This window comes from Leptodactylus fuscus, chromosome 11 (assembly GCF_031893055.1).
Source record: "Leptodactylus fuscus isolate aLepFus1 chromosome 11, aLepFus1.hap2, whole genome shotgun sequence".
Classification (NCBI taxonomy): Eukaryota; Metazoa; Chordata; class Amphibia; order Anura; family Leptodactylidae; genus Leptodactylus; species Leptodactylus fuscus.
The window spans coordinates 13,623,956-13,651,810 of record NC_134275.1 but is presented as its reverse complement, the minus strand read 5'-3'; the positions used below and the strand labels follow the sequence as shown (position 1 = coordinate 13,651,810).

The 27,855-nt window shown below is 46.4% G+C and overlaps 2 protein-coding genes across 2 annotated transcripts; one reads left to right on the top strand and one right to left on the bottom strand.

Annotated features, from left to right (window-relative positions):
- Positions 1 to 1,027: 1,027 nt before the first annotated feature.
- On the top strand, positions 1,028 to 2,428 carry LOC142184891 (gap junction alpha-3 protein-like). Its single transcript, XM_075260026.1, has 2 exons — positions 1,028 to 1,129; positions 1,218 to 2,428. The coding sequence occupies exon 2, from the start codon at positions 1,241 to 1,243 to the stop codon at positions 2,312 to 2,314; it is 1,074 nt and encodes a 357-aa protein (XP_075116127.1). The 5' UTR covers positions 1,028 to 1,129; positions 1,218 to 1,240; the 3' UTR covers positions 2,315 to 2,428.
- Positions 2,429 to 3,985: 1,557 nt separating this feature from the next.
- On the bottom strand, positions 3,986 to 27,156 carry ZMYM3 (zinc finger MYM-type containing 3). The gene is made up of 25 exons (XM_075259909.1): positions 26,850 to 27,156; positions 22,664 to 23,366; positions 20,708 to 20,751; positions 18,010 to 18,067; positions 17,120 to 17,411; positions 16,813 to 16,984; positions 15,798 to 16,010; positions 15,167 to 15,317; positions 14,561 to 14,676; positions 13,040 to 13,126; positions 12,805 to 12,955; positions 11,706 to 11,878; positions 11,396 to 11,570; positions 10,708 to 10,766; positions 9,855 to 10,014; positions 9,544 to 9,659; positions 9,262 to 9,433; positions 9,004 to 9,150; positions 8,815 to 8,915; positions 8,560 to 8,734; positions 7,950 to 8,101; positions 7,157 to 7,271; positions 6,695 to 6,949; positions 6,442 to 6,559; positions 3,986 to 5,196 (listed from the first exon to the last, which is right to left on the bottom strand). Exons 2-25 carry the CDS (start codon positions 23,241 to 23,243, stop codon positions 4,998 to 5,000), a joined length of 3,981 nt encoding a protein of 1,326 aa, XP_075116010.1. The 5' UTR covers positions 23,244 to 23,366; positions 26,850 to 27,156; the 3' UTR covers positions 3,986 to 4,997.
- Positions 27,157 to 27,855: the final 699 nt, after the last annotated feature.

Here is a 27,855-nt window from a genome sequence, read left to right as displayed (position 1 = left end):
TACATTCGAAAGTACAACTAGGTTCACACGAGGCTTCCATCCCTGTTCTGGTCCGCTGGAGGACGAAAGCAACAGAAAGGTGGACTGCTAAAATGGTGGTAACACACAGTAAAACGGAAATGGATGGAGAAAAAAAGTCACATTTTCCGGTAGAGACCGTGACGGAACGTGAACATAGCGTTAGAAGACTTCATTACAAATAATGATTCATTCATTTCCTACTAGATGGAATATAGCCTCATGTACCTTTGTATTCGTGCCCTTCCTTGCCAAGTTTTACTACGTCGTCCGATAGTCCTTCTGCCTAAGACCACATAGCAATACGGGATACGGGTAAATAGAGGTGTGTGGTGGATATACACAGCACCCTGATAATAACATTCCCTGTCGTCCCACCAGCGGCACAAGGCTGTATTGTGCCGCTGTTAGGACTAAGGGAAAACAGATTATCTACATAATCGTCCATTCTCTACGGAAGTAACAAGGCCAAGAGATTCATTACAGCAGCTGTCCGGGATGCTCAGATTTTGGTTTTATTTATAGGGGTGTATAGCGGTATGGCGTACAAGTCATATATTTCATGGACCAGCCATGTGAACAAACTACAGGTGCGGGAAATTCCTCTTCATTTTCGCCATGGGACGCACTGTCATGTTCAATATTTGGCGGATTCTTCATAGGATTAGCCCCACTGCAGCCCTAGATTGGTGAGACATTCAGGTATATGAATGATATGAATCTAATATGTCTTAGAATTTGGGAATATAATGGAGCTTTGGAGCAGAGCGGAGGTCGTCCGTACAGGAAATCCAGCTGCTAATGATTGACCGACCACCAACACATGCACGGCCGCCCCCCTTACATGACAGACAGTGTAAGCAAAATAAAGCCGACACTTGTGACGTTCTCTAGCAGGAGAGGCTTACAAATTCCACAGCCCGGTGCAAGTATATATAGAAAAAAAAAATTCTAAAAATAACAAGTAATACACAAGGGGGTGGGGGGTTGTTCAGGGTAGCTACGAGACCTGAGACCAATACTCAGAAGGTGAAGAGATAGGAAGACCCCTAAGACACAGAACAACATAAAGCACCGAGGATACGAGCTGCAGTGAACGCGTCTGCTGTAGGTAAGCTATACCGGGATACTGACTCCTATTTGGGGGGGTAGAATTCACATAAAAAGAAGGATTATACCATGTATTACTTTCCTTCCAGGGTGAGATGTGACCAATGCTCCAATGGGAGACTGGAACTTGCTAGGGAAACTTCTTGAGAAAGCGCAAGAACATTCCACCGTCGTAGGCAAAGTCTGGTTGACCGTCCTGTTTATTTTCCGGATACTTGTCTTAGGATCGGCGGCTGAAAAAGTTTGGGGCGATGAGCAGTCCGGCTTCACCTGCGACACCAAACAACCCGGATGTCAGAACGTGTGCTACGACAAAACATTCCCCATTTCGCACATTCGATTTTGGGTGCTTCAGATTATTTTTGTGTCCACCCCAACGCTCATTTACCTAGGACATATCCTGCACCTTGTACGCTTGGAGGAAAAGCAGAAGCAAAAGGAGAAGTTACGTCAAAGCAAAGCGAAACCCGAGAGTGACAAACAGCTACTCCTGGAGCCCACAAAACCCGCACCGCAACCGCTCAAAGATGAATTGGGCAAAGTCCGGTTGCGAGGGGCGCTTCTGCGAACATACGTCTTTAACGTACTCTTCAAAACTTTGTTTGAGGTAGGATTCATTGTGGCGCAGTATTTTCTGTACGGATTTCAGCTGCAGCCGCTCTACACGTGTAGCCGGTGGCCTTGTCCCAACACGGTGAACTGCTACATTTCCCGTCCTACAGAAAAGACTATATTTATTCTCTTCATGTTAGCCGTAGCCTGCTTGTCTCTGCTGCTCAATCTGATTGAGATTTACTATCTGGGATTCACCAAGTGCAGACAGGGCCTATCGGGCTCACATTACGAGTCGGTGCCAAAACTTCCAACCAAGACGGGAAGCCTCACTCATACACACATTATTCCACATTACCCCCATTACTCTCCCTCCGAGAAAGGATCCAGCTTTAGTCCATCTCTTCCATTTCCCATCTCCTCCAGTAAGAACACACCATCGGCCATCGATAGCAGCCAAGCCGCAAGGAAGCAGAACCGGGAGAACCAGGCTGTCGAACGGAACGGTATTCCCGAGATGAACGTCGCACTAGAGAGTGGAAGTGAACTGGATCATAGCGAGCAGCAGAGACTCCAGAGCAGGAACAGCAGGCAGAGTAGCACCAGGTCACGGCCCGGAGTGCTAGCAGTGTGACGGGTGCACATGGGGGGTAAGAGCACTGCACAAATGAAATAGAGCTGGTCATGTTTTGCGTCTGTGACTTTACTAGTGATATAGAACAGTGAGTTGGTGTCTGTGTACAAGTGTCCTGGTGGTTAAATATTTATAACATTCAATAAATATTTCAGCCGTAGTGACTTTCACTCCAAGGAATCAATCTGCGGTAAAACATAACAGGCCGTCTCTTTATATACACAGGCGGTAACAGGCAGCTGATGTATATACTATACACATAGGTAGGTAACTGGAATACTAACACGAGTGCCGAGAAAATGCAGCAAAACAAGACGCAGCGGCTGCAAAAACTAAGAAGGAACCGTTTACAGATTCTTTCTAGGTACCAAAATCTATTGCAATGATTTTGCAAAACTGGACAAGGCACTGAGTGTTCGGGGTTAATCTTGCAGGGTAAAAGCTTGTGCAAAAAATGCAAAGGGTAGGGGGCAATGCGGTGGCTCAGTGGTTAGCGCTGTAGCCCTGGGTTCAAATCCCCCCCAGCAACATCATTTTCAAGGAGTTTGTATGTTCTCCCCGTGTTTGCGTGGATTTCCTCCCGTTCTACAAAGACATACTGATAGGGGAAAAAATGTGCATTGTGATTCCTATATCATGTATCCCTATATGGGGCTCACAATCTATGTTAAAAAAAAATGCAAATGGTGTTTGTTGTAATGCAATTCAGTTCAATTTAGGTGGCTGCCGACCATGCGGATGGGTTATATAATTATGCATAGTTAACATTTCCAGTGAATGGGCCCCCAGGTTATTATTTGGGGACACACAAATCCTTTTTCACTGCCCGGGGTGTGGATGGGAGAGGCCGTGTGTGTGAAAGGCAGTGGATACGATTATGCTCCCAAACAAATATTCCTAATAAAGGAGAAGGCCGTGGTAAGAAGAGATAACCTCCAGGTCTATTTGGAGAAAGTCAAATTTACATTTTATATCATACAGATTGCAGCTCAGATTCTGCAACACACAGGTCGCGCTGCCAATACATAGTCTGTAGTGTTCTGTATAGTGAAAGGGTTTGGCAGGATTGTAATTCCTATCAGATCGGTGAGGGTCTGACGCTGGACACCCCTGGTGGTGGCCCCTCCATTGTTTACAGAGAACCCATTTGCTTCTATATGTACAGTATGAGAGGACAAAACACCCTAAATAATAATCAGCAGGGGTGTTGAGAATCTGACCCCATCTATCTAATATAGATGATCTAGGGCAGGGGTCAGCAACCTTTGCACTCCAGCATCTGTGAAACCACAACTCCTACCATGGGAGTTGCAAGAACATCAGAGTGAGTATGCATGCTGGGAGTTGTAGTTTTGCAACAGCAGGCGTGCCGAAGGTTACCTACCCCTGGCCTATGCTAAGAATCAGCCATCAATATTAAAGTCCAGGATGATCCCTTTAAGAGCACCTTGTCCATGCACTGTTTGTTCTTACGTTTATTCTGGGACATGTGTGATGACAGCAGCCGTGTGACATTGGTGACAACAGAAACGGGTGGGTGGGCACATAGGGAGCAGTCAAAGCAAGTCAAAGATGCGAGAGCGGCAGCACTTACAAAAGTTTTAGGCACTTAAACACATCACATTCTGTAGCTAGGCCTCTCTCAGACATGTCCCTGATCAGACACACGCAGGAAATTAAAAGTTTTATTTGCAATGAAACTTTCCCACAAACAGGGCTGTCCAGGACCTAGCACATGACAATCGAGAACATGGGGCGAGGGCTACGGCACTCGCATAAAAACACTATGTACATATTTGAAAAGCAGCCAAACCATTGAACAGGTTAAAAAAAAAAAATGTCAAAGAGATAAATGAAAATGAAAGAAAAAAAAAAAAATGCCCAATCGTCATTTTGCACAAACAGTCTCCTTTTAACAAAAAAAGAAAAGGGCCTTGACAGGGGATTGGTCACCTATGACGACACGAAGCATGAGAATATGGCAAGTCAGGCTACTCCATTATGAAGACGTTGCGACCCTGTCTGTTCTTGGTATGAAAGTTAATGTGGAGTTACAAGGACACTTGCTGGCCAATGGCAGAATTACAATGTAAGTGTTGAACCGATGATGGAGACAGCGTAAAGGCCTGGGCGATATCTATCATTGGGAGGACTGAGCAGCAGCGGCGGCGGCTGCAGAAACCAGAGGATGGTGTGGAAGAAGCGAACGTCATTGCAAGGCCTATCCGTGAGGGGGTACATAGGAGCACCCAGGAGAGATATCTTAGAAACGCCGTACTTCAGAGCAGACACGTGGATAATGTGAAGCAGGGAAGCCTACTATGTATTGGAGTGATACTAAGTCCTCCATGACTCTGGTCCTACAGGCCCTAACACAACGCCATCTTTAAGAAGAAAAAAAAATTCACAAAATTCAGCAGCCCACTCCCTCTCTCACGTGCCCTCCTATGATGTAGAGGATGTGAGGACAGAACATTGATAGATCACTCTGCAACATAAAGCTTTCAGGAAGGTGTGATGGGGGAAGAGTGGCCGGCACCTTGTTGTGCTCGAGTCTGTGGGAGATGAATTCCCGAACTGAAGTCCTTTATCTTCGCCATTGGTCTTGCCGTTCAGAATGCCATGGACGGTGAAGCTCACAATCCATTCCATCGCTTATAGTTCACCCCACCCTTGTGTCCGCCTAGTCGGTGTCCTCGCCTATACTGCCCCCCCGTAACTGTTCTTCGTACACCTCTCTGACGGCTAGAATGCGGCTCAGCATACTCTGCAACATGCTTTTGTCCATTGGAATAACAGAGTACCAAAGAGGAGATTCTGCCACACATGACCGCTCCGGCTGCAGGTAGAACACGTCCGCACGGTTTCGAAGATTTTCAGGACTGGTAAAGCGGGAGAAACACAGAAAAGACAAGTCAGATGTAAAATTTAAATGGTCCGTGCACTGAAATGTATCCCAGGGTGAAAGGACCCTTAAGGCCAAGGAGGCTGCCCTGGACATCCCACAGCTGAACCACCTATGGCAAAAACCAGACTCAGCAATGCAAAGGGAGAAAACTTTGGCCAAAAATGCAGCAATAATTGACATGCGGGGTTCAAAATGTCTCATGCTATGGGGTTTTTGCTGCAGTGTGTGAATAGGAATTTGTTTAAAGGGATCCTATCATTGGATACCCATTTTTACTGACTAACACGTAGGAATACCCTTAAGAAAGCCTATTCTTCTCCTACCTTTAGATGTCTTCTCCGCGCTGCCGTTCAGTAGAAATCCCAGTTTCCTTCTGTATGCAAATGATTGCTCTTGCAGCACAGGGGGCGGGCCCCAATGCTGCGAGAGAACTCTCCAACAACACCTCCATCTTCTTCTGGAACGGCCTCTCCCTGTGTCTTCTTCCGTCCTGGGTTTCAATCGTCTAGGTATGCGTAGTCAGCTCTGTCATTGGGCCGAGCCAACTGCGCATGCTGGGCCACAAGAAAATGGACGCTTACCCCAGCTTACAGTGTAAGCGGCCATTTTCTTGTAGCCCGGGCATGCGCAGTCGGTTTTGCCCGAGGCCTAGAAGATTGAAACCCAGGACGGAAGAAGACACAGGAAGAGGCCGTTCCATGAGAAGATGGAGGCGGCGCTGGAGAGTTCTCTCGCAGCACTTGGGGTGGTCCCCAAGAGAACTCATTTGCATACAAAAAAAACAAACAGATTTCTACCGAACGGCGGCGCAGAGATGACATCTAAAGGTAGGAGAAGAATAGCCTTTCTTAAGGCTCTTTCTACATGTTAGTCAGAAAAAAGGGTATCCAATGATAGGATCCCTTTAAATCTCATCCATTACACTGCACACCAGTGCCAGGATATGTGATAACATGGCTGACAGGTGATTGCCTACAAACAGGGCTGTGGAGTGACCCAGCAACTCAATCACTGGATTTTACGGTCGAGTCGAAGCAGAAGTTGAACTATAGACAAATGGACACTATGGAGTTTATGGTTTGGCCTCCACAGCCCTGCCTCCGGACACTGAACAGTAAGAACCAGGGTGCTCGGCCACTCAGCACACAACACAGCTCTGCTCGACTGAACGTAGTGCCATTGTATCAGAGTTCATAAAACTTCGGTTTAAAGGTCATACCATTTAGAAAGGTAAAACTCATAAAACTTGACAGGACACCGCAGAGGGTTCATCTTATTCTCGTGCTGCTCCATTAATGGCTGCTGATCATCGTCACGCTTCCGCTTTGCTAAACTTTCTTTGGAGACACAAACACAAGAGACAAGTCATTGTCACCTACTGCCTACTGTGCAGGTCAGGGGGTGCAGACAAGGAACGACCAGGCTCCTCGGTGCAGGATAACCCCCATGGGTGCCGATGCAATGTGACCTACCTCTGCCTTTCTTTTGCCGCACGGGGGGGTAGTATCTGATGCTCACTACTTTCGAGGTTCCTCTGCTGGTTGTGCATTTGCGGGAATGTCTAACCACATTGGTAAAGGATAACTGCATGTGCTCTTCTGCGGTCCGCAGGCCAAAGAATTTGGTATTAAAGAACATGAGTGTGTTGAGGAGCACGTAGGGGGAATACACACCCAGCTGTTTACAGTCCCACAGATGTTCTTCTTCCACTCGTGAGAATATCATCCCTGAAATTGGCCACATGTCAGGTAGGGACCATAGAAGGCCTCATCTATATAAACTCTACCAGCACATATTACCATAGTCCCCCCCCCCCTCCCCCCCCCCAAACTTTAGACATGTGTGGAGTCTGATATGACACTACACATATTAAAGCCGTGTGCCCGGTAGAGCGATCACCGCTGCCCCCGACAGCATCAAACCCCATTTCTTACTACTGGGTGCCAGGCTGCGGTGCCATGCTGTCAGAATCTTATTCAGTTCTTGAACGAAGGTCAGGTAATAGAGGTCCGTGAAGATGTTCACCATCCGGTTGTTTTCGAGGAGGTACTGTGTGAGGGAAAGAGCGTATGTGTTAACCAGTCAGTGGAAGGAAACAGCGTCCTTATTACATTATTATACCTTGTGTTTGCAGCAAAGACTTGATAGAGATTTTATATACAATGTGACTGGATTTAGGCGTCTGGATAGCAATGAGAAACCCATACATACATAGCAGCATCCTATAGAGGACCATATGTAGTTATACCATTAAGATGGCGGAGATTGATCTGCACAGAATCATAACGAACTCAGCAAACTAGGCCTGTATACAGTGTAACACCAACATAGGGGGAAAGTTACTTTATAGAATCCATTGTCATATACCCCATTAGGGAAGTCTGACTTAAAGGTCTATTGTGATGCAGCCCTATGCTCAGGTTAGGTTAGGATTACACCCGGACCCCTCACCAATTCGCTGCACCAGGAAGCCTTTACATACAGACTAGAGCTGGAAACAGAAGGCCCCGTATACTGTATGGCAGCCATGCAGCTCTGATCCTATCTCATGTCATGCAACTCATTCACACAGATCATGACGGTGAACTGCTAGAAACTTCTGGGGGACGGAGATAAAATAAGGAGTTTGCTTTTCATAGTTGACATAGGAATAAGAAATTCAGAGACCTACAAGGGGCACGCAAACTAAATGTAGGGGAAATAAAAGAAAAAAGAGGCAACTCTCACCTGCTGGATGCCCAGGCACAGGTAGTAAATGCTGTCCGGCTCATAGCGTTCGCCATTCGGTCGGGTTATCTCCTTCACAAATTGGGCTAAACCATAGTTAAGCTCGGCTGCTGTACAGGCTAAGATGTCCTCTTTGATACGCATAGGTTTAGCTACATAAAAGAAGCAAATGTATACATATAAGTATTACTATAGTAATAAGTGGAAGGACTGGGCACAGCAAGCAGTCATGGAGGCTACAAAATCATCCCTGGCTACCACATTTCATTTCGGCCCATCACTCCATACACTTGGCAGTCATTTCTATATATTTCCCATTCCTTTTGTAGCCATTCTTGGCTTTGATTCCAAAGACCGCTGCGTTTCCGCAACGTGGGGCCACAGCCTTAAAGACATTAGACACTACTAGAGATGAGCGAACACTGTTCGGATCAGCCGGTCCGAACAGCACGCACCCATAGAAATGAATGGAAGCACCTGTGACACCGGCCGGCCGCCGGCAAAATCAGCATCACAGGTGCTTCCATTCATTTCTATGGGAGCGTGCTGTTCGGACCGGCTGATCCGAACAGTGTTCGCTCATCTCTAACTACTATTATTTCCAACTTACGGCCAAAACGTAGCTCCTCTCCTTTGCTCGGCTCTCCCCCTTCATACTTTCGCTGCACCCAAGTTTTCCAGGCATTAACCCCATAAGTAAAACTGAGGTTTGTGCTGCTCCGCTGACTGAGAAGAGAGTCCCGGGAGCTGCTCTCTTTCTCCGATAGAAGCATACGCTTCGGACCCTGCAAACGGTGAATATGTAGATTAGTAATTCCTTCACGTAGACGAATCCGCACGACTGCCGTTGGAATGGGATTCTCACCTTTCGTAAAACTCGAGACGCGTCTTGTTCTGAAGCATCGTCAGAGCTCACTAATCCGCAATCCAGCAGGAAATCCACGCTCTGGTTTATATCGGCAGAATCTGCACCAGAAGAAGGAAGACGTCATTTATAGCTTGTGTAAGATTGATGGGAAGTCTGAAGACCAACAGAGAAACAAAGGCAGCTTACTTTTTGGAAAGTCAGCCTCCAAGTCCTGCCCCGGTTCTTCTAGCACATTCGCCATTTTAACAGCCATTGCTAATACATCATCTCGTGTGGGTCCAAAGATATCGCAGTCCTCCAATAGACCCTCAGCGCTCTGGTCACTGGAAAGCTCTATAGGAAAGCAAGCGCAGATTAAAGTGATGAGGTTCATGTAACAGATTCCAGAAATTTTTTTTAAAAAAATTCACTCTGAATTCCCATTTTCCTTTACTGCAGCCTTACCGCACAGGTCAGAGGACTTGTCCAGCCCTTCGGCCTCTGCAATCATTTCAGCCATGGCCAGTATATCAGCTTCTAATGGGTTGGAAGGAATTTTCACTTTCAGTTCCTCAATGGTTTCCACTATCTTATCAGTATTTTCCAACGTAGTAGGTAGCAGCACAGGGACAGGCACCTGACGCGACAACAGGGGCAGGAACGTTAACAATAGAAACTTAAAGGAGCAATAAGCAGAATAGAAAAAGGGCCGACAACAACAAGGGGAGCAAAAAAATCTCTACTCACCGGAACAGGCAGAGAGAATGGGACAGGCACTTTTTGAGAGTATAAATTCATAGGTACTGGCACAAATATGGGCACAGGGATAGGCAGAACAATGACCTGTGGTTTCCAATCCTCATCTATGGCAGAAAGTGACATTTAGATTTAAAAAAAAAATAAATAAAAAATAAAATAAAATAATAATAATAATAATAATAATATATAAATTAAAATATTTCATTAGATTTCCATTATGGTCGGCATACAGATGAGACCCGCACGCATACATATTCTCTCATAAAGCTACAAGCCTTTCGTTTGTCTTCTCCACTTACCTGTCTGACAGTCTTTGCTTTTCGTTTCCACCCGACATGAGACCCCGCGATTCTGCATTAAAGGTTTACACATAGCAGCCTTGTTTTTCCGTGGTACGCTGGGACTAGGAGGTGGCGGTGGAGCAGGGGAAGTCTGTGGGGAGCTTGGTTTTGGTGATGCCTAAGATGATCAGATTGTTACATACCTTTCATATAAAGTTTAGAGATACATCAAGATTACGGAGATTGACTTTTTTATGCTGGAAACCTCTATTTGACTTGATACAACCCTATCATAAGGCCCCGGACATTCAGCGTACTGTATAAATCAAAAGTGAAGACATTTGCCTTTCCCCTCTACTTCGCAATCTTCTGCAATGAGCCTTCACTATCCTATCCTGCAATGTCAGGTTTTCTAGCTCACCCTAGTGCTAAAGTCTCAGTAACGCTGCACATTACTGCTGCATAATGTCCCTTACGCTGCTGCTACCGAGTATGAAGTTGTGTCTAACAAGACATAAACCCAGGCACTGTACCTTGTATTACAGAATGGCTCAATGTCTGTTGTTTTCGCTTCCATTTGACATGAGAATCCATGAACCTGTGGACCTGGCACTGTATAACCTAATCTGACCCAGTCCCGAGTTCTGTGCTGTACTATTATATATATATATATATATATATATATATATATATATATATATATATATATATATATATATATATATATATATATATATATATATACACACCCTGCATGCCATAAAGTAGGAAGGGGTTAATAGGTCATTTGGCTGGATACAAGTTATCAGCTGTTATTATATCCGGTTCTTCTCCAGATCACCTTTGTAATCACCACTATGTTTTTACTCACTGCGTTAGTCTCCATTTTCTGTGGTGTGCTTGCTGGGGGTTTGGATCCTGCATTTTGACCTGGTGAGATCAAAGGAGATCCAGTTCAAACAATATAAAGCAGAATTAAACTATAAATGTATTAAAGGTGTATTTCCACAACAGCAATCATATTTAATGTAAAGTTACTTTGCAATATATCATCGTATCGCATGCATGCGTCGCTCTAACGGATAAAGAATATGTCCAGCCCTACTTATGAAGCTGACATCTCTGCTGAATTCATCTTGCTAAATGAAGACAGACTGCAGCTCACAGATGTCACATGTCAGCTTCACAAGTCTATGGAGTGGAGGGAAAGCGTGAGCAGGAGCAGTGTTGGAGTGAAAAAGGAAGTTTCTCTCTGACCCCATCTGCTTTCCCCCCTATATATGAATAGGCAGACACTCAGATAAGCAGATTCTCCTCTACTGTCTGTGAGGACCATACTGGCTAGAGTCCACCTGAAAGCTCAGTGGCGACACAGATTGAGCACAGAGGGGAAAACTGCTAAAAACACAGGATACAATTCATAAAACTGCCAGAAATGTAATATTGAATTCTACCAAGTTTGTTAAAGGGTTAGGTACAGCTTAAGAGAATGTATGCCATGTGAGGAGCCCAACCAGTCCTATTAGTCCTGTTTCTAGGCCCTTCACTCGTCCACGTACCTTTCTTACTGTGCAGCAGGCTTTCCGGCCCTTTCTGTGTGTCTAGATTGGGTTGGTTTTGTTGGTTATAGAATCGTAACAGACATTGTTGATTGCAGAAATGTTTTATTTCTCCGCGCCAGTGAATGGTTTCTACCAATTTGCCCTGCCGTTTGCAGGCGTGACACCTCGCTGCCTATAGAGAAACAATAAAGCATTGCAGATGGTCATTTTTTTGTTGTATTGTAAATTCAGTGCAATGTATGCAGTGTCTCAAGTTACTATGAACCACTATACATAAACATTGTGTGACTCTCCTTATTCCATTTACCTTGAAGTACCACAGTAGATACTTGCTCTTGCATTCTTCACTGCAAAAGTCCCATGTGCTACCATCCAGTTCTTCAGTGACGGCCCGCTGACAGGTCTGAGAGCAGTAAGTACAGGTTATACAACACAGGCCTAGGTTCTTGGTAAAGTCCTGTTTGTATAGAAGCACACAACCTGTGAAAGGAGCAAAGAGAGAAACACTAAGAAACAGGTTATTATTGTCCACCACCACAATGCTATAGGACTGAATGGTTGGCCAACAGTAACAAGTATCATCTATTCACAGGATAGTGGGTGAGGGTCTGGTCATTGGTGGTCCATTGGAGACTTGGCCGAAGAAACCGCCTGAGATTGGTGGAGAGAAATGTCCTGCATGGAGAACTTTTCTTTCTACTGGTTTCAGTATAAACTGTGGACACTCGCTAGATCCCATTATAGTGTAGTGTCCATAGGTAACCATTGTTTGGCTGTGTGAACAACCGAGAGCCGTGTGCCAGATGTGAACCTAACAACTATTTTTTGGTGCACATACGGCCTGGGACGTGGGGGCATCTGCTTCTAAGAGCTCGTTCACATGGGGCAAGAGGGGGCAGATTTTGACGCCAAATCCACCTCAAAATCCGCCCCCTCACAATAGAGGTCTATGTAAACCGCTAGTGTTCTTTTTTACAATGTGTTCCCGCTCGCGCAAAAAAGAAGCGAGCTGCCCTTTCTTCAGAAAGATTCCGCCCCGGTGTCCGCCTCGCGACACCTCCCTCCGGACTAGGCCCATTTATTTGGGCCTAGTCCGGAGCGGGAAGCCGCGACAGGCACATTTTGGCTTCCTGCGTCACAATCAGGACCAATATACGCAATACCGTACCCCGTGTGAACTAGCCCTAAGGCGAATGTACGTCTGTGACCGCCAGAAAACTCCCAGGCCCGTCTTGTCGCTGCCTCTCCTGTTATCACTTTAGTTTGTTGATTCCCAATGACTAGGCTTCTTACACTGCGATGTATTAAGTGTTGCTTTAATTTTCTTAAGCAGTTTAGCTTCGGTCCATGCAAGTACCAGAATGAGATAGCGAGATGAAGTGAAGACGAGTCAGTGCATTACTTACCCTCACTACAAAAATTCTTCTCCACACCTGAAAACCGTATCTTTTCATGCAGGATTTTTTCTTGCTTACAATATTCACATTGTGACACCACTCCATGAAGGCGCTTGTAGTCCTCACAGCAATCTTTACAACAGAACTGATACACGTGATCCTGTAAGAAGACATTTAGATTGAGCAGAATACGGGACTATACTATGCGGACTCATACTTTCACCGTGAAGCGACAACCCCTTACCTGCCAATCCAAGATCTCTGGTTTTCCGGTAAACATGTTGTGACAATAATGACAATTGAGATGGATGCCACCCTCTGGACTGGTACGCTAAAAGATACGGGATACTCTCATGAGCAACATATCACCAAACTTTGAATTTGAAGAAACTTTATTGTAACCGTTCGCTGACAAACTATGCAACAGAAGTGTCACCAGAAAATGACCTACAGTGATCAACTTTTGGTGAGGTTTTTAATACCTTTCCCAAGTCTCAAAATCTAAAATGACCAATAATCAGATATAAAAGATCATATCCAGTCCTACAAACAGAACAGATAACCCTAATACTAGTAATAGAGAATACAAAGAACTACTAAATAACAATACAATAGATTATAATGCAAGTTTCATTCCCGGCTCTAGAATCTTCCTCTATTAGAGACTATTCCCCACCAGTAACAAGTCACCGCTAGATATGAATTGGGCAACAACAATAAAGCACAAAGTTCTCTACAGAAAATGTCTCAGAACTAAATGCGACACTAGATTACTGCCATCTAGTGGCCAACTAGGATTACAACCGGTGAGAAGTCCTGGCATAAAGAGGGCCTTCCAAAATGTCTTCTGTTACTGAGTAGGTCATATACTGTACTGAATTCAGTGCCGTCTCCGTTCCATCAATATCTTCCCCCATTGCAGAGATAACTATCAGGGGGTGACCTGGTCTAATCTCTGGCGGTGGAGCATGCGCCCCTCACCAAACAAGACCACAGGTCAGTGAGATTACTAGTTAATCTAAAGGCACTAGGGATGAGCGAGTACTATTCAAAACCGAACCCATAGGAATGAATGGAAGCGGCCAGACGCAGACTTTGCCGGCGGCCGGACGCTTAACCCCCTGCGTGCCGGCTGCGTCCATTCATTCCTATGGGTGTGTGCTATTCGAAACGGGAACTTCGAATAGTACTCGCTCATCTCTAAAAGGCACCAATATCCCTGCAAAAGAGGAAGATACCAACAAAACGGCGCACACGTATTCCTGTTCTTCCATGGTCCTCCTGAATGCAACCTATGGTACCCCAAATCTCAGGAGTACAGTAAGTCAGTCTATGCAGAATGTAAGAATCACCATCTACACCTCTTTGCATTCTTTAATAGGCGCCGCTCCCCCGATTCTAGAGCAGTTGCATTTTCTCTTTTGCTCATGAGGCGAGCTGGCCATGGCTGACCGGGTCAAGATATACACACTTGTACTTTGTTTAATTGTGCAAATGCTTTGGTATGATGTATAGGGGGTGAATGGGTTTGGCTGACAAGACCCAAAACAGCTAGGGTGTCAGCCAAGCCCATTCACCCCCTATACATCATACCAAGGCATTTGCACAATTAAACAAAGTGCGAGTGTGTGTATTTTGGGCTATTGCTGATGTGGGTACCAACAGTTCTGCAATGTGTATTCTTAATAGTGATGGCCCTTTCTCGGCTTCTTTGCATTAGTTCCACCACATCACAGGCCTACGATCAGGGATACAACATGGCTACCTGGAAGGTGGTCCAGCAGCTGGGACTGCAGAACTGGTAGAGGACACGTTCGGTTTTGTTGTAATAGGCCGGTTCTGACAGACTACGTCTACAAAGGCTGCAGGGTCGTGTGGGGCCTGAAGAAACAATTCAAAGAGTTAGTTGAAGAACAAAACTTTACGTAATCTAATTATTATATCGAGCATGCAGTGACCTCGGCACCGACCAGTGTATAGGACAAGCAGCGTATACCCATCAGTACGATAACTGCATGGCTAGTTATATCCCACATCATCGCTGCCTAGTGAGAGCACTTATAAGGGCCTATTGTAAAGGCTGCCATGAGCGGCAACAAATTAAGATTTTGCTGTATTCCCGCTGTTCAATCATTACCAACGAGCAAATGGGGACAATAGCTGGTCAGCGGAAGTATCGATGGCGGTTTCCAAGATCTCGGCTTGACGTAAGAAACTTCATTGTGTATCTCAAGGTGCAGATTTTGCTACATTAAGACACGTGTGGTTTTGTAAAACACATGTGGATTCAGGAATCGCATGGACATATCTATAGCCAAGCGGGATCATATATAAGGGTATAGGGCTAGTAAATGTACAAAGCTTCAGTCACCTGGTATTCCAGCCTGTTTGACTTTATGAGAGGTAATGCAGCAAATAGAGCAAAACAGACCCACGCGGCCATTCTTGTCCACATTGGAGAGCATCTCGAAGTTCTTACAAAGTGTCTTACAATACATACAGGGATACACTTTGGTGTTTTTCTGTAAAAGATAAGAGATTGTGGGATTTGTTAGAAAACGGCAACAGCAAAATCATCGCTCAGCACTGAAGACCATTTTTCTTGCTCTATTTCTTCTGCAAGATTCTTAGGTAGATGGCATGCAATTTTAGCGGTCTGTCCGTTGTTCTAGTCCTTCGGCGGATCAGAATAACTGACAGGAGACACTAGTGTGAAGCTAGCATTAATAGCGTCTTCAGTCAGATTCTTCTGCTCTCAGAGGAGATATGGCAGGAGTCTAGCAGCAGAACACATGCAGACGGAGCTGAGCATGGATCTGGATGTCAGGAGAAATGGCTGCCTGCCAACAGCTATCTCATGTACATCGCCTGCAGTGCCAGGAACCAGTCTGTCAAATAGGAACTGCAGAAAACTAGTAATGCACCTAAAAGGCATTTTGGACTCAGCGAGACGCCAACTCTAAAAAAAAATGGCAAACGTGTTTGTCTTACGAGTTGCTCACCTTCTTGTAGTTGTTTAAGCAGGCGGCGTTACAGAAGCGCTTTTGCTGACCCTCATGGAACAAATACTCCAGTGGTAAACCTTTGTTGTAGATGTATATGCCGCAATTGTCACAGCAGTTTGTTTTCAGACCTTTGGTGGCTCGAAATTTGGTGAAACAGGTATCACTACACAGTCTGTGAACGACACTTCCATTACTGACTTCATGTTGAATCTGTAATAAAATAAAAACCCCAAACCAAACATTTTTAGTGCACTTTGCCCTCCGCAGGCAGACCCTGCACACCTTTCCCTTTAAAATTGTTTATGCTAGAAGCTTCCATTTAAACCCTGGGGTGCATATCTTAAGGCAGGGATCAGCAACCTTCCAGCTGTTGCAAAACTACAACTCCCAGCATGCATACTTGCTCTACTGTTCTGGGAACTCCCATGGAAGCGAATGGAGCATGCTGGGAGTTGTAGTGTCACAGCGGCTGAAGTTTCGAAGGTTGCTGATCCCTGTCTTAAGAGATATTTCAAGGGTACTGGACATTTGAAGCGGTGGGGATCCATGTGGCGAACCACCATCAGCCAGAGGCTCCTTTGTTTGTGAGCTCACCGTGGAATATAAGGGTTGTGCGCTAAATCTATGAACCTATAAAGCAGGGGTAGGGAACCTTCGGCTCTCCCGCTGCTGTGAAACTACAACTCCTAACATGCTGCATTCACTTCCATGGGAGTTCCAAAAACAGCAGAGCGAGTGTGCATGCTGAGAGTTGTAGTTTTGCAACAACTGGAGAGCTGAAGGTTCCCTACCCCTGCTATAAAGGGATGTGTCCGCCCCTCATGTAGGTTAAGGCACGTCTGTCCTTTCATTTGAGCAATTGCTGGGCATCCAGACCTCACTGATGCAAACGAATACACAGCGAAGCACAACAGGACTCAATGAGATAGTACAATGGAGAGAATGAAGTTGCCTCTAGTTATATGAACCTCTGGTGCAAGACATTTCGGCTATGGAAAGTTCTGATTCTCACCTCACCACTCTTGTGACATATGCTGCATTTTATGATATCAGGAACATCCGATGAGCTCTGGGAACTAGATCGTGGCTGTGCTTCATACAGTGAAAGGCAGGCATTGGAGCAAAATTCTTGGAAACCAGAACCAGTCTGAGCAACCACAGAGTCTTTGGAGTTACGAATGTCCCTACAATGTAAACGGCACATGAACAGGGCGGCATCGAGCACAGCAAGAGAGAACAACGAAGAAATATTACAAAACCATACCAACAAGCGCGTTATTCTGTGCCCTGACAATACCCATCTCACCATCACGACTTACTTCTTGCAGAAAGTGCAGATCTTCTTACACAGTGGTTTCTTAGAGAACGTGGTAAGACACGTTGAAGAACAGAAGAGTTGCGGCATTCCTTTGCGTTGATAGGCAGTCTGTCCCTTCTGTAAGGGAGTTTTGCAGTGAGCACAAGACATCTTGGTCAGTGCTGGTTTGGGAGGACGTGGTGGCACCTGGTTACGGAGAGACAGGCGCGTCGGGCGTCTAGTTCTGAAGGGTACAAAGTCCTCATCGTTCGGGTCATCCACCATGGCATCCGAATCTTCGTCAGAAATCTGCACTGAATAATACACATACATGTCAATAGCCAACAACAACGTGAACCTCAGCGGTTACAGAGTCACAAATGTAAGAGGGTTATTGCCATTTTAGCAAATCATAGCCAACATGGGGAAAGCTGGGTGCTAGTCCCGACTACCAGGGCAGGGCTTACACAAACGGATGAGCGCCGTGGCATGGAGCAGCGCCAAGGCACAGAGCAGCGCTCCACGGCACAGAGCAGCGCTCCACGGTTGCTCAAGGCACAGTGCAGCGCCACGGCATAGAGCAGCGCAAGATAACTGGTTGAAGCAACTTTTAGCTTGTTGCAATATAACATATGACACTACCATTGTTCTTGTGCTACAAATGTAGAGCAATAACTACCAACATTAAAGAATTACTGCCACCGAACACAATAAGTGATTGCATATTGTTAGTATAGGCCATTGCTTTCTGCCAGAGGCTGCACAAAACCAGGATCGGGGCGGTCCCCCCCACCTGTTATAAAGCCACAGTAAATCCTTGCAATAAACCGCTGCTTTAGTAGATGGGAGTAGTAGGCCTCTAGTCTTTATACTTTGTGCAGACGTTTCCCATGCTCTGCTTTTCTTACTTACTGCTTTCGGAGGATGGCAGGGTATCTGTGCGACGCGCTCGGTCACTGCGTTTCTGCTCCTTGGAGAGGAAAAGAAAAAAAAAGCACATATGACTTTAATAACTTTCCAGTGAATGATGTACAAACAAGGTTTTCTTCCAAACAAATGAAATCATCTTCCAAGTGCACAATTATATCTTTTCTATATACCAAAACAGTAAAAGCAGCACTCGGGGTCCTGTACGCATGATTATTGTTTCCAAACGTCTGCACAATTTGGCAGGATACAGAGCAGATTCTATTATCACATCTACAATGGTTTCCTGCGCAGGCAATGCTGTGTGAGCGCACCGCTATGGCGGCGCTGTACTTCTTCAGTCCTGTCTGTAGGCCGCTCAGTGCACTAGGACGTTACAGCCTGGATTACATTCTAGGTTTGCAAACCCGCACGCTCTTATAATAGGAATTCTGCAGATCAACACTAGGAAAAACAAATTTGCCCAACTAGGCCATTAAGGAAGTGTCTTCTTTGTGTTACCAATATATCTCTTGCTTTTTAACCAGCGCTTCTATTGTCCTATCCATGTTGAGATTCCCAGTTTTCATATGCCACCGGTTCTCGCCGGGAACCAACCACACACACACACCTCACCGGTTGAAATCACAGTTGTGAATGGGTTTCCATTACTTGCACAGACAGAACTGTGATCCTGGTGGCATATGAAGACTGAGAATTTCAGCTTGCACACAGCACCAGAACAACTAGGTATTATATAACCGGATACAGCTTTATGAACTGACTACCAAACCAGTCTCTGCTATTACAGAGGTCAATCAATAGCACGCACAGTCAGCAGCCCTAAACTACACCGTCCAGTCCTATTAATGTGACCACCGCAACGTTAAATAACCAATGGCAGAAGGCAGGTGTCATCAGCCATCTGGGTGCACTCATCATTGCGGAAGGCATGATGGATCAGCACAAGTGTGGTGGTGATTATTTGTCGTTTTTTTCACGCTGTACGTTCCTGGTCTATCTGTACGTTATTGTATTCCATTGTATAACAAAGACCTTTGGGGGCATTAGTGGGAGAATACACCTTCCTATCATAGACCCAGAGCTGTATTACCGGCCGTCACAGACCCCAGCAATCACCAGGATAGAAGCCGGAAACATCATGGCCGTCATCTGCCCCATCTACGGCCCTCAGTGTGTACGACAGCTAGGAAGGCAGGTAATCCGCTGTCTCGGCCTTCTCTATGAGGAGTCTGTCAGTCGGTCGGTCACTGCTCTACCATTGCTGTTATATATTTATAAAATGTATTCTCTGGCCTGTGAGAAAGGCTTACACTGTAACTTGTAGTAAAGGTAATCTCGTATTTGGAGGCTGTCGGGGTGTAATCCCCTCCTTTCTGGTCCACCATAGTGTCATGTGACCGACAATAAGACTCTGCAACTTACAGGAAGTCAGTGTGTCCATTATTCCTAAGAGATTCACATCAAAGCGCTCCTAGAAATGAAACTGACTTCCTATCCACACAAGCAACGGTGTCAGGCTTGGCTCACATCTGAATAAAAAAAAAGAAAAAAAAAAAAAAAGAGGAAAACCCGCGTAACCCGTACGCAATAATAGGTTCTGCATGGTATCTGCCCGTAAAGGGCAAAAAATGCGTAGAGAAAAGCGCTGATCTGTACGCATTTGTCATGCAGAGGGGCGAACGTAATCCTCGTATGGAGAGCAGGTGCAGATGTGAACCGAGCCTAAGTTGGAGAGACTTATTGCTGGTCAAGTGACATAGCTGTAGCCCCCCCCCCCCAAAGTGCATTCCCCACAAATGCAGCCTCCATAACACAAGATCACCTTCACTACTATTTACATCATGTGCTTTTCTCCAAGATCAGAGAATAAAATTTGCTGTGAGAGTCCTACTTTAAGACATGCTGGAGGTGCCTGCACAATAGTGACCCTGTCTGATTCCCGGGCGCACACCTACAGCCACGTCTCGCCTGCAAACAAAAGGAGTTTGTGAATCCTGCAAGTTCCTCCTAATGGCTTTATGAAACAGAATACGGCTAAACCAAATCCTGAAACCAAGGCCTTCCTGATCGAGTGTCAATGTGCACAGGTTCAACTCAAGACATTTTACCTAAGTGTGGACGGGCCTAACAGGTTCGCCAATCTCAGAACAAGCCAGACGGAAGGAAGTGGCGGCCTTGTTCAGACAGGGATTTGACCATTCACTGTAGATTACAGGGATGTCCGTCATACAATAAAGGGGGGTATGAGACGGGGAGGATGTGTCAATGCATCTACTGGCAAAGCTTTCTGGTAGTCAGAGTCACAAAATATTTGTCCATGAGGAAGCCACCGGTATAACAGTGTACCCCAAAAACCAAACCTGACAATTTGGGGTCTGTACAGAGATTTCACCGTAATGAAGACGTTTCAGCTCAGCGCAATAAAATCCAGAAAACCAAATCTTCATACTACTGCATTTATTGCTTCAGTACAGACTTTATAGCACAAAAAGGAACCCACTGAAGTCAAGGGGAGGCTTCTTATTTCAGCGCTGAAATTCCGCACCAAATTCCTCACCCTAAGCCATTCAAAGCCGCACCTGCTCCCAACCAGAACCTGAAGACTCTTCCCCATTCCATACTGCAGAGATTCTAACTTTGGAGTAGTACAGAAGTAATACACGGCCTCCGGGATACTTACCACTGTTTTTTCTGTCTCCGTCCCCTTCTCTTCTTGGCCGTCACCTGAAACACAACACAGATATTGAGAAGATAATTCACTAATACAACACTAGACACAACTGAACATGGCCAACTCATTTTACTAGTCGTGCCACAGGAAGAAAAGGAGGAGAAGGAATTGGAGGTAAATGGATTTTCCGATAGCAAGAAAATATCATTTATTTATCAGATCAAAAGCTTGCGGCTAAATAGGAGAGAATACGACAATAGTATATAATATAGTGTACAGCACAGCACAGCGTACAGCATAACATAGTGTATAGTATAGCATAGCATAGTGTATAGCACAGCGTACAGCACAGCATAGTGTATAGCATAGCGTATAGTGTATTCATGGAGGGGTATAAGAATGGACTAAAGATGCCGGAGCCTCAGTAACCGCTAGTCCCATAGTCTTCCTCACTGTACAAACAGTATTAATGGAGTGATGGTCCTGCACGACACAGGGCTGACGAAAACAACAGCGTACGATATAATACGCTACGGCACATTACAAGGGTTCACTGCAGGAAAATCCCTTTAAGGCCGGAGTCACAGTTACTTCTAGCCAAATCCAGGCGCGTACACACAAGTTTTAAGGAAAGACATCGCTATTGTATGAACAGCCTAAAGTTGGCTAACCCCAGAGCCTGTGTCTTTGCCCTGCAGCTGAATACAACCTATTGTTGTGAGCAGACATTGCAGACCACGGTCAGGCCGACGGCAAGGCAAGTACTGATAAGAAGCCCAGAAACATGGCCGCCTGCAGTAGTCACTACCAGATCTGCACCCCTGTGCTTAGCAGCGCCTGTTATCGAGAGCTCCTTAAAGGGAGACTCCGTCTGATCTTATAATAGATCTATTAAATAATTGCATCACGAGAAATGATTTGTCTTAAGAACTCATGCTATGCAAAATGACACGATATTGCAACGCAGCCAGGAGAGATTATTTACAGAAGAGCGAGTAAGGAGCCATTACACAAATACAATTCCCTTGGGACAGGGCCAGACACCGGGAACAGGAGAGGTTTTTGTTTTGTTTGTTTTTTTATGTACAGCGTATGCGCTCCTTTAAGAAATTCTTTTTAATGAGTCAAGATTAGGGGGGTCATGCTAAAAGTCCCGCAATGACAGAAGCAGGGGGTTCATGAATCACACAGAGAGCCATTCTGCTTTCAAGGAGCCAGACAAAGCGTACAATCAGATGTGATCACCGACGCTTAGAGAAGATCGACCCAGGACCCTGGCTGTCTCACAAGATCTCTAAGGGGGTTATTACATCTGCAAAGTACTCGGTGTACAATAACAGGACTAACATGGAGTTGGTGACGTAACAAAGCGCCAATAGCAAAGGCTGATCACTGAGACTTCTGGCACCCCGCGGAAAGCTGCAAATCTAATAATTGGGGGGCCCTCATCTGTATAAGTCCAATACAGCGATTGCACTGTGACAATACTCAATCTCCCTACATAGCCCATACATAATATGCACGCTTCTACGTATCCTCCTCCTCATATAAAATCATCCTTCTTTATACGGATTGTAAGTTTAGCATTTAAAGAGGTCCTCCCCCTATAGACAAACCCTCCTTAACAAGAAGCTTACGCCAAATCGTCCTCTTGCTGGGAGTCACCAGCAATTGGAAGCGGGCAAACTTGTCATAAATGTTGCAGCACCCCCGCTGGAGAGAATATACATTACATGCTGCTTATTCCATTCAATGTGTTGCTGTGTAATGCAAAACAGGACTGGTCCTCCAGAGAGGGAGCCCGTTCTCTCTGCCTGAGAGAAGGATCCTGAGGACCCCGCGCTCCTTAAGAACTCAATGTCCTAATAAATGAGCTTTCTACACCAGAGAAGAACCAACTTATAGGCAGAGTCTGGTCATCTAGCACCGAGCTACGCCAGGCCTATACAACCATGTCATACCCACCAGAGGAGGATCTAGAGTTGGCTTCCACATCCACGGCCGTCTCAGATGACTGGTCACGTTGAGGCGGCTCTTTTTCCACTGGACTAGAGTCTTTATCGCTACTGACATTAAGATCCACATTTTGGGGTTCAGAGGTGCGAGGTTTTAACGTGGGCCGCAGTCTCATCCTTCTTGGAAGCGTTTGGCTAGGCTGAGGCGAGTCGGCCTGTTTTTCGGGAGCTTCGCCGGCTGCTTTTTCCTCTGGCGTACAGTTAGTGCCTTCCCCGGTTTCCGCGACGGTCTGGCCCGGATCGCCGTTCTCTTCTATACGCTTTGTCTTGTGCGCTTTTGAGCGCTCCACTTCGGGTTTTTTGGTCATCCTGGCGGCGACAAAGACGACATCATCCTTACCATCGTTATCTACTGGATCTGAAGGTGGCGTTTTACTTGGAGGGTCTACATTGGCGTTTTCCTCCTTTGCAATCCCCTTAGAGTCCGATTTGGCCTTTTTGTTTGTCTTGTTCCTCTGCTCTTCGGTTGCGGCTTCTGCAGCATCTTCCTCTTTTGGGCTGTCGGGCTCTTTATTGTCATCGCTCTCCATGTTTGTGGACTAAAGTTTCCTGGCAATGACTTCTGATACCAGATAGCCCAAGGGTGGCTTTAGTCTTAAGATGGCCACTCAGGGGCTGGTTAGTGTCGGGAAACCTGCTAGAGAGGCCCCGGCCTGGAAAGAGAAGACATGAATATGGTCAAAACACACCCAAGTGGAGCAAAACTCATTGGTCCTTACATGGACTACTAACCCCTAACTTATTAAAGATCTGGCTTGAAGTTACTTTATTATTGGGGAACTGCTATTTAAGCAATTTCCTTACACAATCTTAAGTGGTTTAGAGAATCTAGATAGTAACATATCCAAATCCAAAGTAATACAATAATTTGAAGGGGCTGCAAAGTGCAGGTTCATGGCTCCTCAATCTATTGCAGCCTCCCCACGACTCTCAGCTCCGTTCCTTACTATACAGGTCCCCATGATATTTGTACAGGGTTTCCAATGCAAGCAATGGGGCCTCAGCAGCCACCTCTTCACAAACAGCACATCAGAGCTGTTCGTGAAGTGGCCACCTCTGAGGCCTGTGATGGCCCCATAGACAAACAGGACATCAGACCTATATACAGATCAGGGATAAGTGTCTGAGGGTTTGTTATATTGAAGGGTCCCTTAAATACTACAATTATTAGATGAACACCCATGAATGGGGGAGTTGGATGGTGTTGGTCATTGGCCATTTATGAAGGAGAAAATGACAAAAAATGTATTCAGTGGGCAAAAAGGTAAATTTCTCAATGTATTACATAAATGCCTATCTTTTACAATGTGTTAAGAGGTTCCCTGGGCGAGGAGGGGGCTGCTAATCTGTGAAGGGATTATTGGAGATTTCTATAACAGATAGAAGATCTGATCAATTAGGATCTGACAACTGGGACCCCCAATGATAACCAGATCAGATGTCCCCGACTCCCCTGTACGAATGGAGCAATGGCGCACATGGGTGGACAATGCTCCCCTGACTTCTCCTGGGCTGATGGAGCACTGTGCTCTGCCATCACCATCAGTCCCATAGAAGTGAATGCAGAGGCGACTACGCACACACGACCGCTGTAATCTCAGTGCCACTTGGGGGCCGCACTTACATGGCCACCATCTTTTATACAGACTTTCTGCAAACCAATAAGAACATAAACTATATAGGTCATATTAGGAAAAGAAAATGCTTCTTTCTCCACCTCCTTCCTCTCCTAAGGCATGAAACATGTGGAGAGAAAAGTGTTGCAAGCATTGCATTGAAACCAAAAGGAAAGCACACGGACCACATTATAGTCTATGGGGTCCACAGGTTTCCTAAGGTTTCCCAAACAGTCCCCCAATGGAACCCTGTGCGCAGATGTGAATCGGGCCTAAGCGGACACTCGCTCAGAAATCTTTTCTGCATCAGTCTAGCTCGAACAGTTCTCGGAAGTCTCAGACTACAGAAGCCAAGTGAGAGAGACAGACAGAGACTGCTGCAGATACCAGTAAGTTTTGTAGGTCACTGAGCGCTTTATGAACATCAGTGCAGGTCAGTATGGCTCTATAATGTCCTTTATGATAGTTCTGCAACTTGTGAGTGAGCAGGAGAGTTATGGAGCAGATTCTCTTCTACCATTTGTGTTTGGCATAGGGGAGACATGATAGAAACTAAGATGCCATCCACCAACATGCAAGGAGACTGTCTAGTGCAGACAGAGGCGGCATCGGTGTACTACTACAAATCTAGAATAGACATCATATAGTGACCAGTAGTGGCGTCATCCTTACACATATACATTCTATACTATAGATATATGCAAAGCTATGGTCTGGTATAGCAGCTCAGATACAGTCACATCAATGGAGCTGAGATACAATACCAGGCACAACCCGGAGCGAGACTGGGAACTGGTCCGGGGAGAAAGCAGACACCCTGGTACAGCACCCTTAAAGGGGTTGTCCACCTTTGTAATGTTAATGACCTATCTTTGAGACAGGCCATCAACATGGTCAGCGCTAATGCCTTGAAGCTGGAGTCCTATGTTCATGTCCAGCCAAAGAGTTTGTAGGTTTCTTCCAAGTACTCCGTTTCCTTCCACACTCCAGAGACATATAGGACAGTGTTAACAGTATCAGTATAACAAACACCCAGGGCTGTCACAGATCAGCTGTTCCAGGTCTGCACAGCTAATGTCTCACTCCGTGCTTTGGGGCCGCTCTATTTGCAGTGAGCCATGCTGTCCTGGAACCGTCATCTATAGGGGTCCCGACTGTATAATATTGATTGGCTATACTAGGACATCGGTATTACAAAGGAGTCAAATGTCAGGGACCCCTTTGGACACAACTAGAGGCCTACAAAACATTGCAAAACTCAACCTTACAACATAGAATATGAATGACTCAACAGCAGCAGCAGGCCACACTGGCACATCCAGGAACCAGACCACACATTTAAGGGGTGCTGTCCCATCCAAGACAGGGGATAACCTGCAGATCTGTGGGGTCCGACTACTCAGGTGAACAGAAGATGGTATCCCTTGTCCTGACAAGTTGTCAGGCAGCTCCATTCATTTCTAAGGGGCGACCCCTGGCAGATCTGAATTGAACAGAAGAGTATGCAGACTGTCTGACCGCCGGAACGGGAGACAGAAATCCCCATTCTGCTGATCTGTGGGGGGCTCGGGCAGTTGGACCCCCACCAACATTCACGTTGATCATTTAATCTGCCCCTTTTATAGACTGGGGGTGTTATGTTATCTATAGTGGATACATAGTATGTACCTACACAATGGAGAGGACCACCCCATTGGGGGCCAGGACCACCACATTACTTCCCCCATTATATACAAGTACTGAGTGACATGAACGACCCATTAGAAGAAGTTATTTAACCATTTCTATAACAATTGGGGTCTCCCCAATCTCAGTGACCCACCGAACCCACTTCAGTAACACCCCACAAGAGCCGACAACATCTGCAGGAAGATCAGGACAGTCCTATCGGTTGTCACACAACTTTCCACAGAGACAGAGGGCCATTTTGGTAACTTTGCAGGCTTCTTTAATGGGGGAAGGGCATTTTAAGGAGGATTTCCTATCACCCACATGGGTCACTCCGAGACCTCCCCCGCCATCACAGTTATCCCCTATCCTATGTGATAGACATGGATTCATTCAGGGTCTATAGAGCGCCCCCAGCAGACAATAATAAACACAACAGAGGATATACACAACACATTACAGATTGTGGACATATAGAGCCCATCCAGCGATCGGAGCCCCAGTGCGCCCTGTTCACCCCATTTTTGGAGGGGTACACTGGTAGGGCCCATGCAGATCAGGCTGCCAGGTCTACATGGGATGAGTGTTGCCCCCACTATTAGGCAGCAGCATGCCCTGCCAGTGCCCAGGAGCCTCCCCCTCCCCCATTCAGGAGCCCTCTCCCATACATGCATGCTCCCAGCACCCCTGGACATGTCCCCTGGCTCCCCTCTTGCACCCTGATCCCCACCCCACCCCTGTAGATCCACCCCCGCCTCTCCCCGCACCCCCAGACCCTCTCCCGCCTCACATGTTAGAGCACACATCCCCAGCCCCCAGCCGGAGTGTCGGCAGATCTGACGCCCCACCCACCTCCGGGTGTTGTGCACGTTGTGGGGCGCCCCTAGTCTCCGGGCCAGCTGTCTGCAGCCCTCCTCACCTCTGCCACTGCTCTATTTGCCGCCGTGTCTCCCTCCAGCCATACCTTCACGGGCTCCGCTCCCCTCCCCTTGGCGGGTGTTTTCCCAACCCCCCTCCTCGGAGAACGTACAGTGACTATGAGCGAGCCGCAGCCGCTCTCCCTCTCTCTTTTCCGGCTACGGTCTCTGGCGCAGCCGCACTCTCGGGAGGTCTCTCTATCTGAACGTCTCTCGCTGTCTCACGCACTCTGTCGCTCTCTCTCTCAGGCGCGCCCCCGCTGCGGTCCCTTTAAGCGCGATCTCAAACCTGTAGCAGGACAAGCGCGCTGCCGCGGACGGGGGCGTGGTTAGGCAGCAGAGGCGGGGCTTAGCGCCACAGTAATTAGCTGATAGCTGGCCAGGGTTAGCGGAGGGCGGGACTGAGGGGGACGAGCGGCGGGGAACCGGCGGAGGCTGCGCAGGCGCACTGATGTGCTCTTTTGCTTTTGATGCGGAGTGCTGGGGCCTTCTCTGGCGGCACCACCGGGGGAGGGGGCGGCGTGTGACCCGAGGGCTGAGAGTGCCCAAAGGTGAACACTGAGCCGCCAGGTTACACAAAGAAGCAAATATAAGGCTGAATAAAGCTATGTACACATTGAACATTAAAATAACGCATAAAGAACTTGGAGTTCTTGGAATAGATTGAAACTTTCTATGTGTGAATGTGGTTCTATAATGATGGGGGTAATGGAGAGACCGCACCGCCTATTAGGTGTGAGGAGACTTATACAGCCATAGCTGCTCCACTGCAAGGGATCATGGGAGGAATATGCAAATCTGTCCCCAAGATGTAAATAGGGAGACAGTGCCTCTGTTATGCTGCCCCCTATAGGAAGCCCCCTGAACATCATGGCCGACTCTCCCAGAAGCCTTCACTGCATAATGTGGGGTTATACCAAGACAGTCGTGGTCATAAGTGA

What these genes read in the sequence shown, in the direction of transcription:
- LOC142184891 (XM_075260026.1), top strand. Translation starts at nt 1,241, where the DNA reads ATGGGAGACTGGAACTTGCTAGGGAAACTTCTTGAGAAAGCGCAAGAA.
- ZMYM3 (XM_075259909.1), bottom strand. Translation starts at nt 23,243, where the DNA reads ATGGAGAGCGATGACAATAAAGAGCCCGACAGCCCAAAAGAGGAAGAT. An exon ending in ATCTACTGTGGTACTTCAAG is followed by an intron (nt 11,571 to 11,705) that starts GTAAATGGAATA and finishes GTTTCTCTATAG; the next exon opens with GCAGCGAGGTGTCACGCCTG. An exon ending in CGTCTCGAGTTTTACGAAAG is followed by an intron (nt 8,735 to 8,814) that starts GTGAGAATCCCA and finishes CACCGTTTGCAG; the next exon opens with GGTCCGAAGCGTATGCTTCT.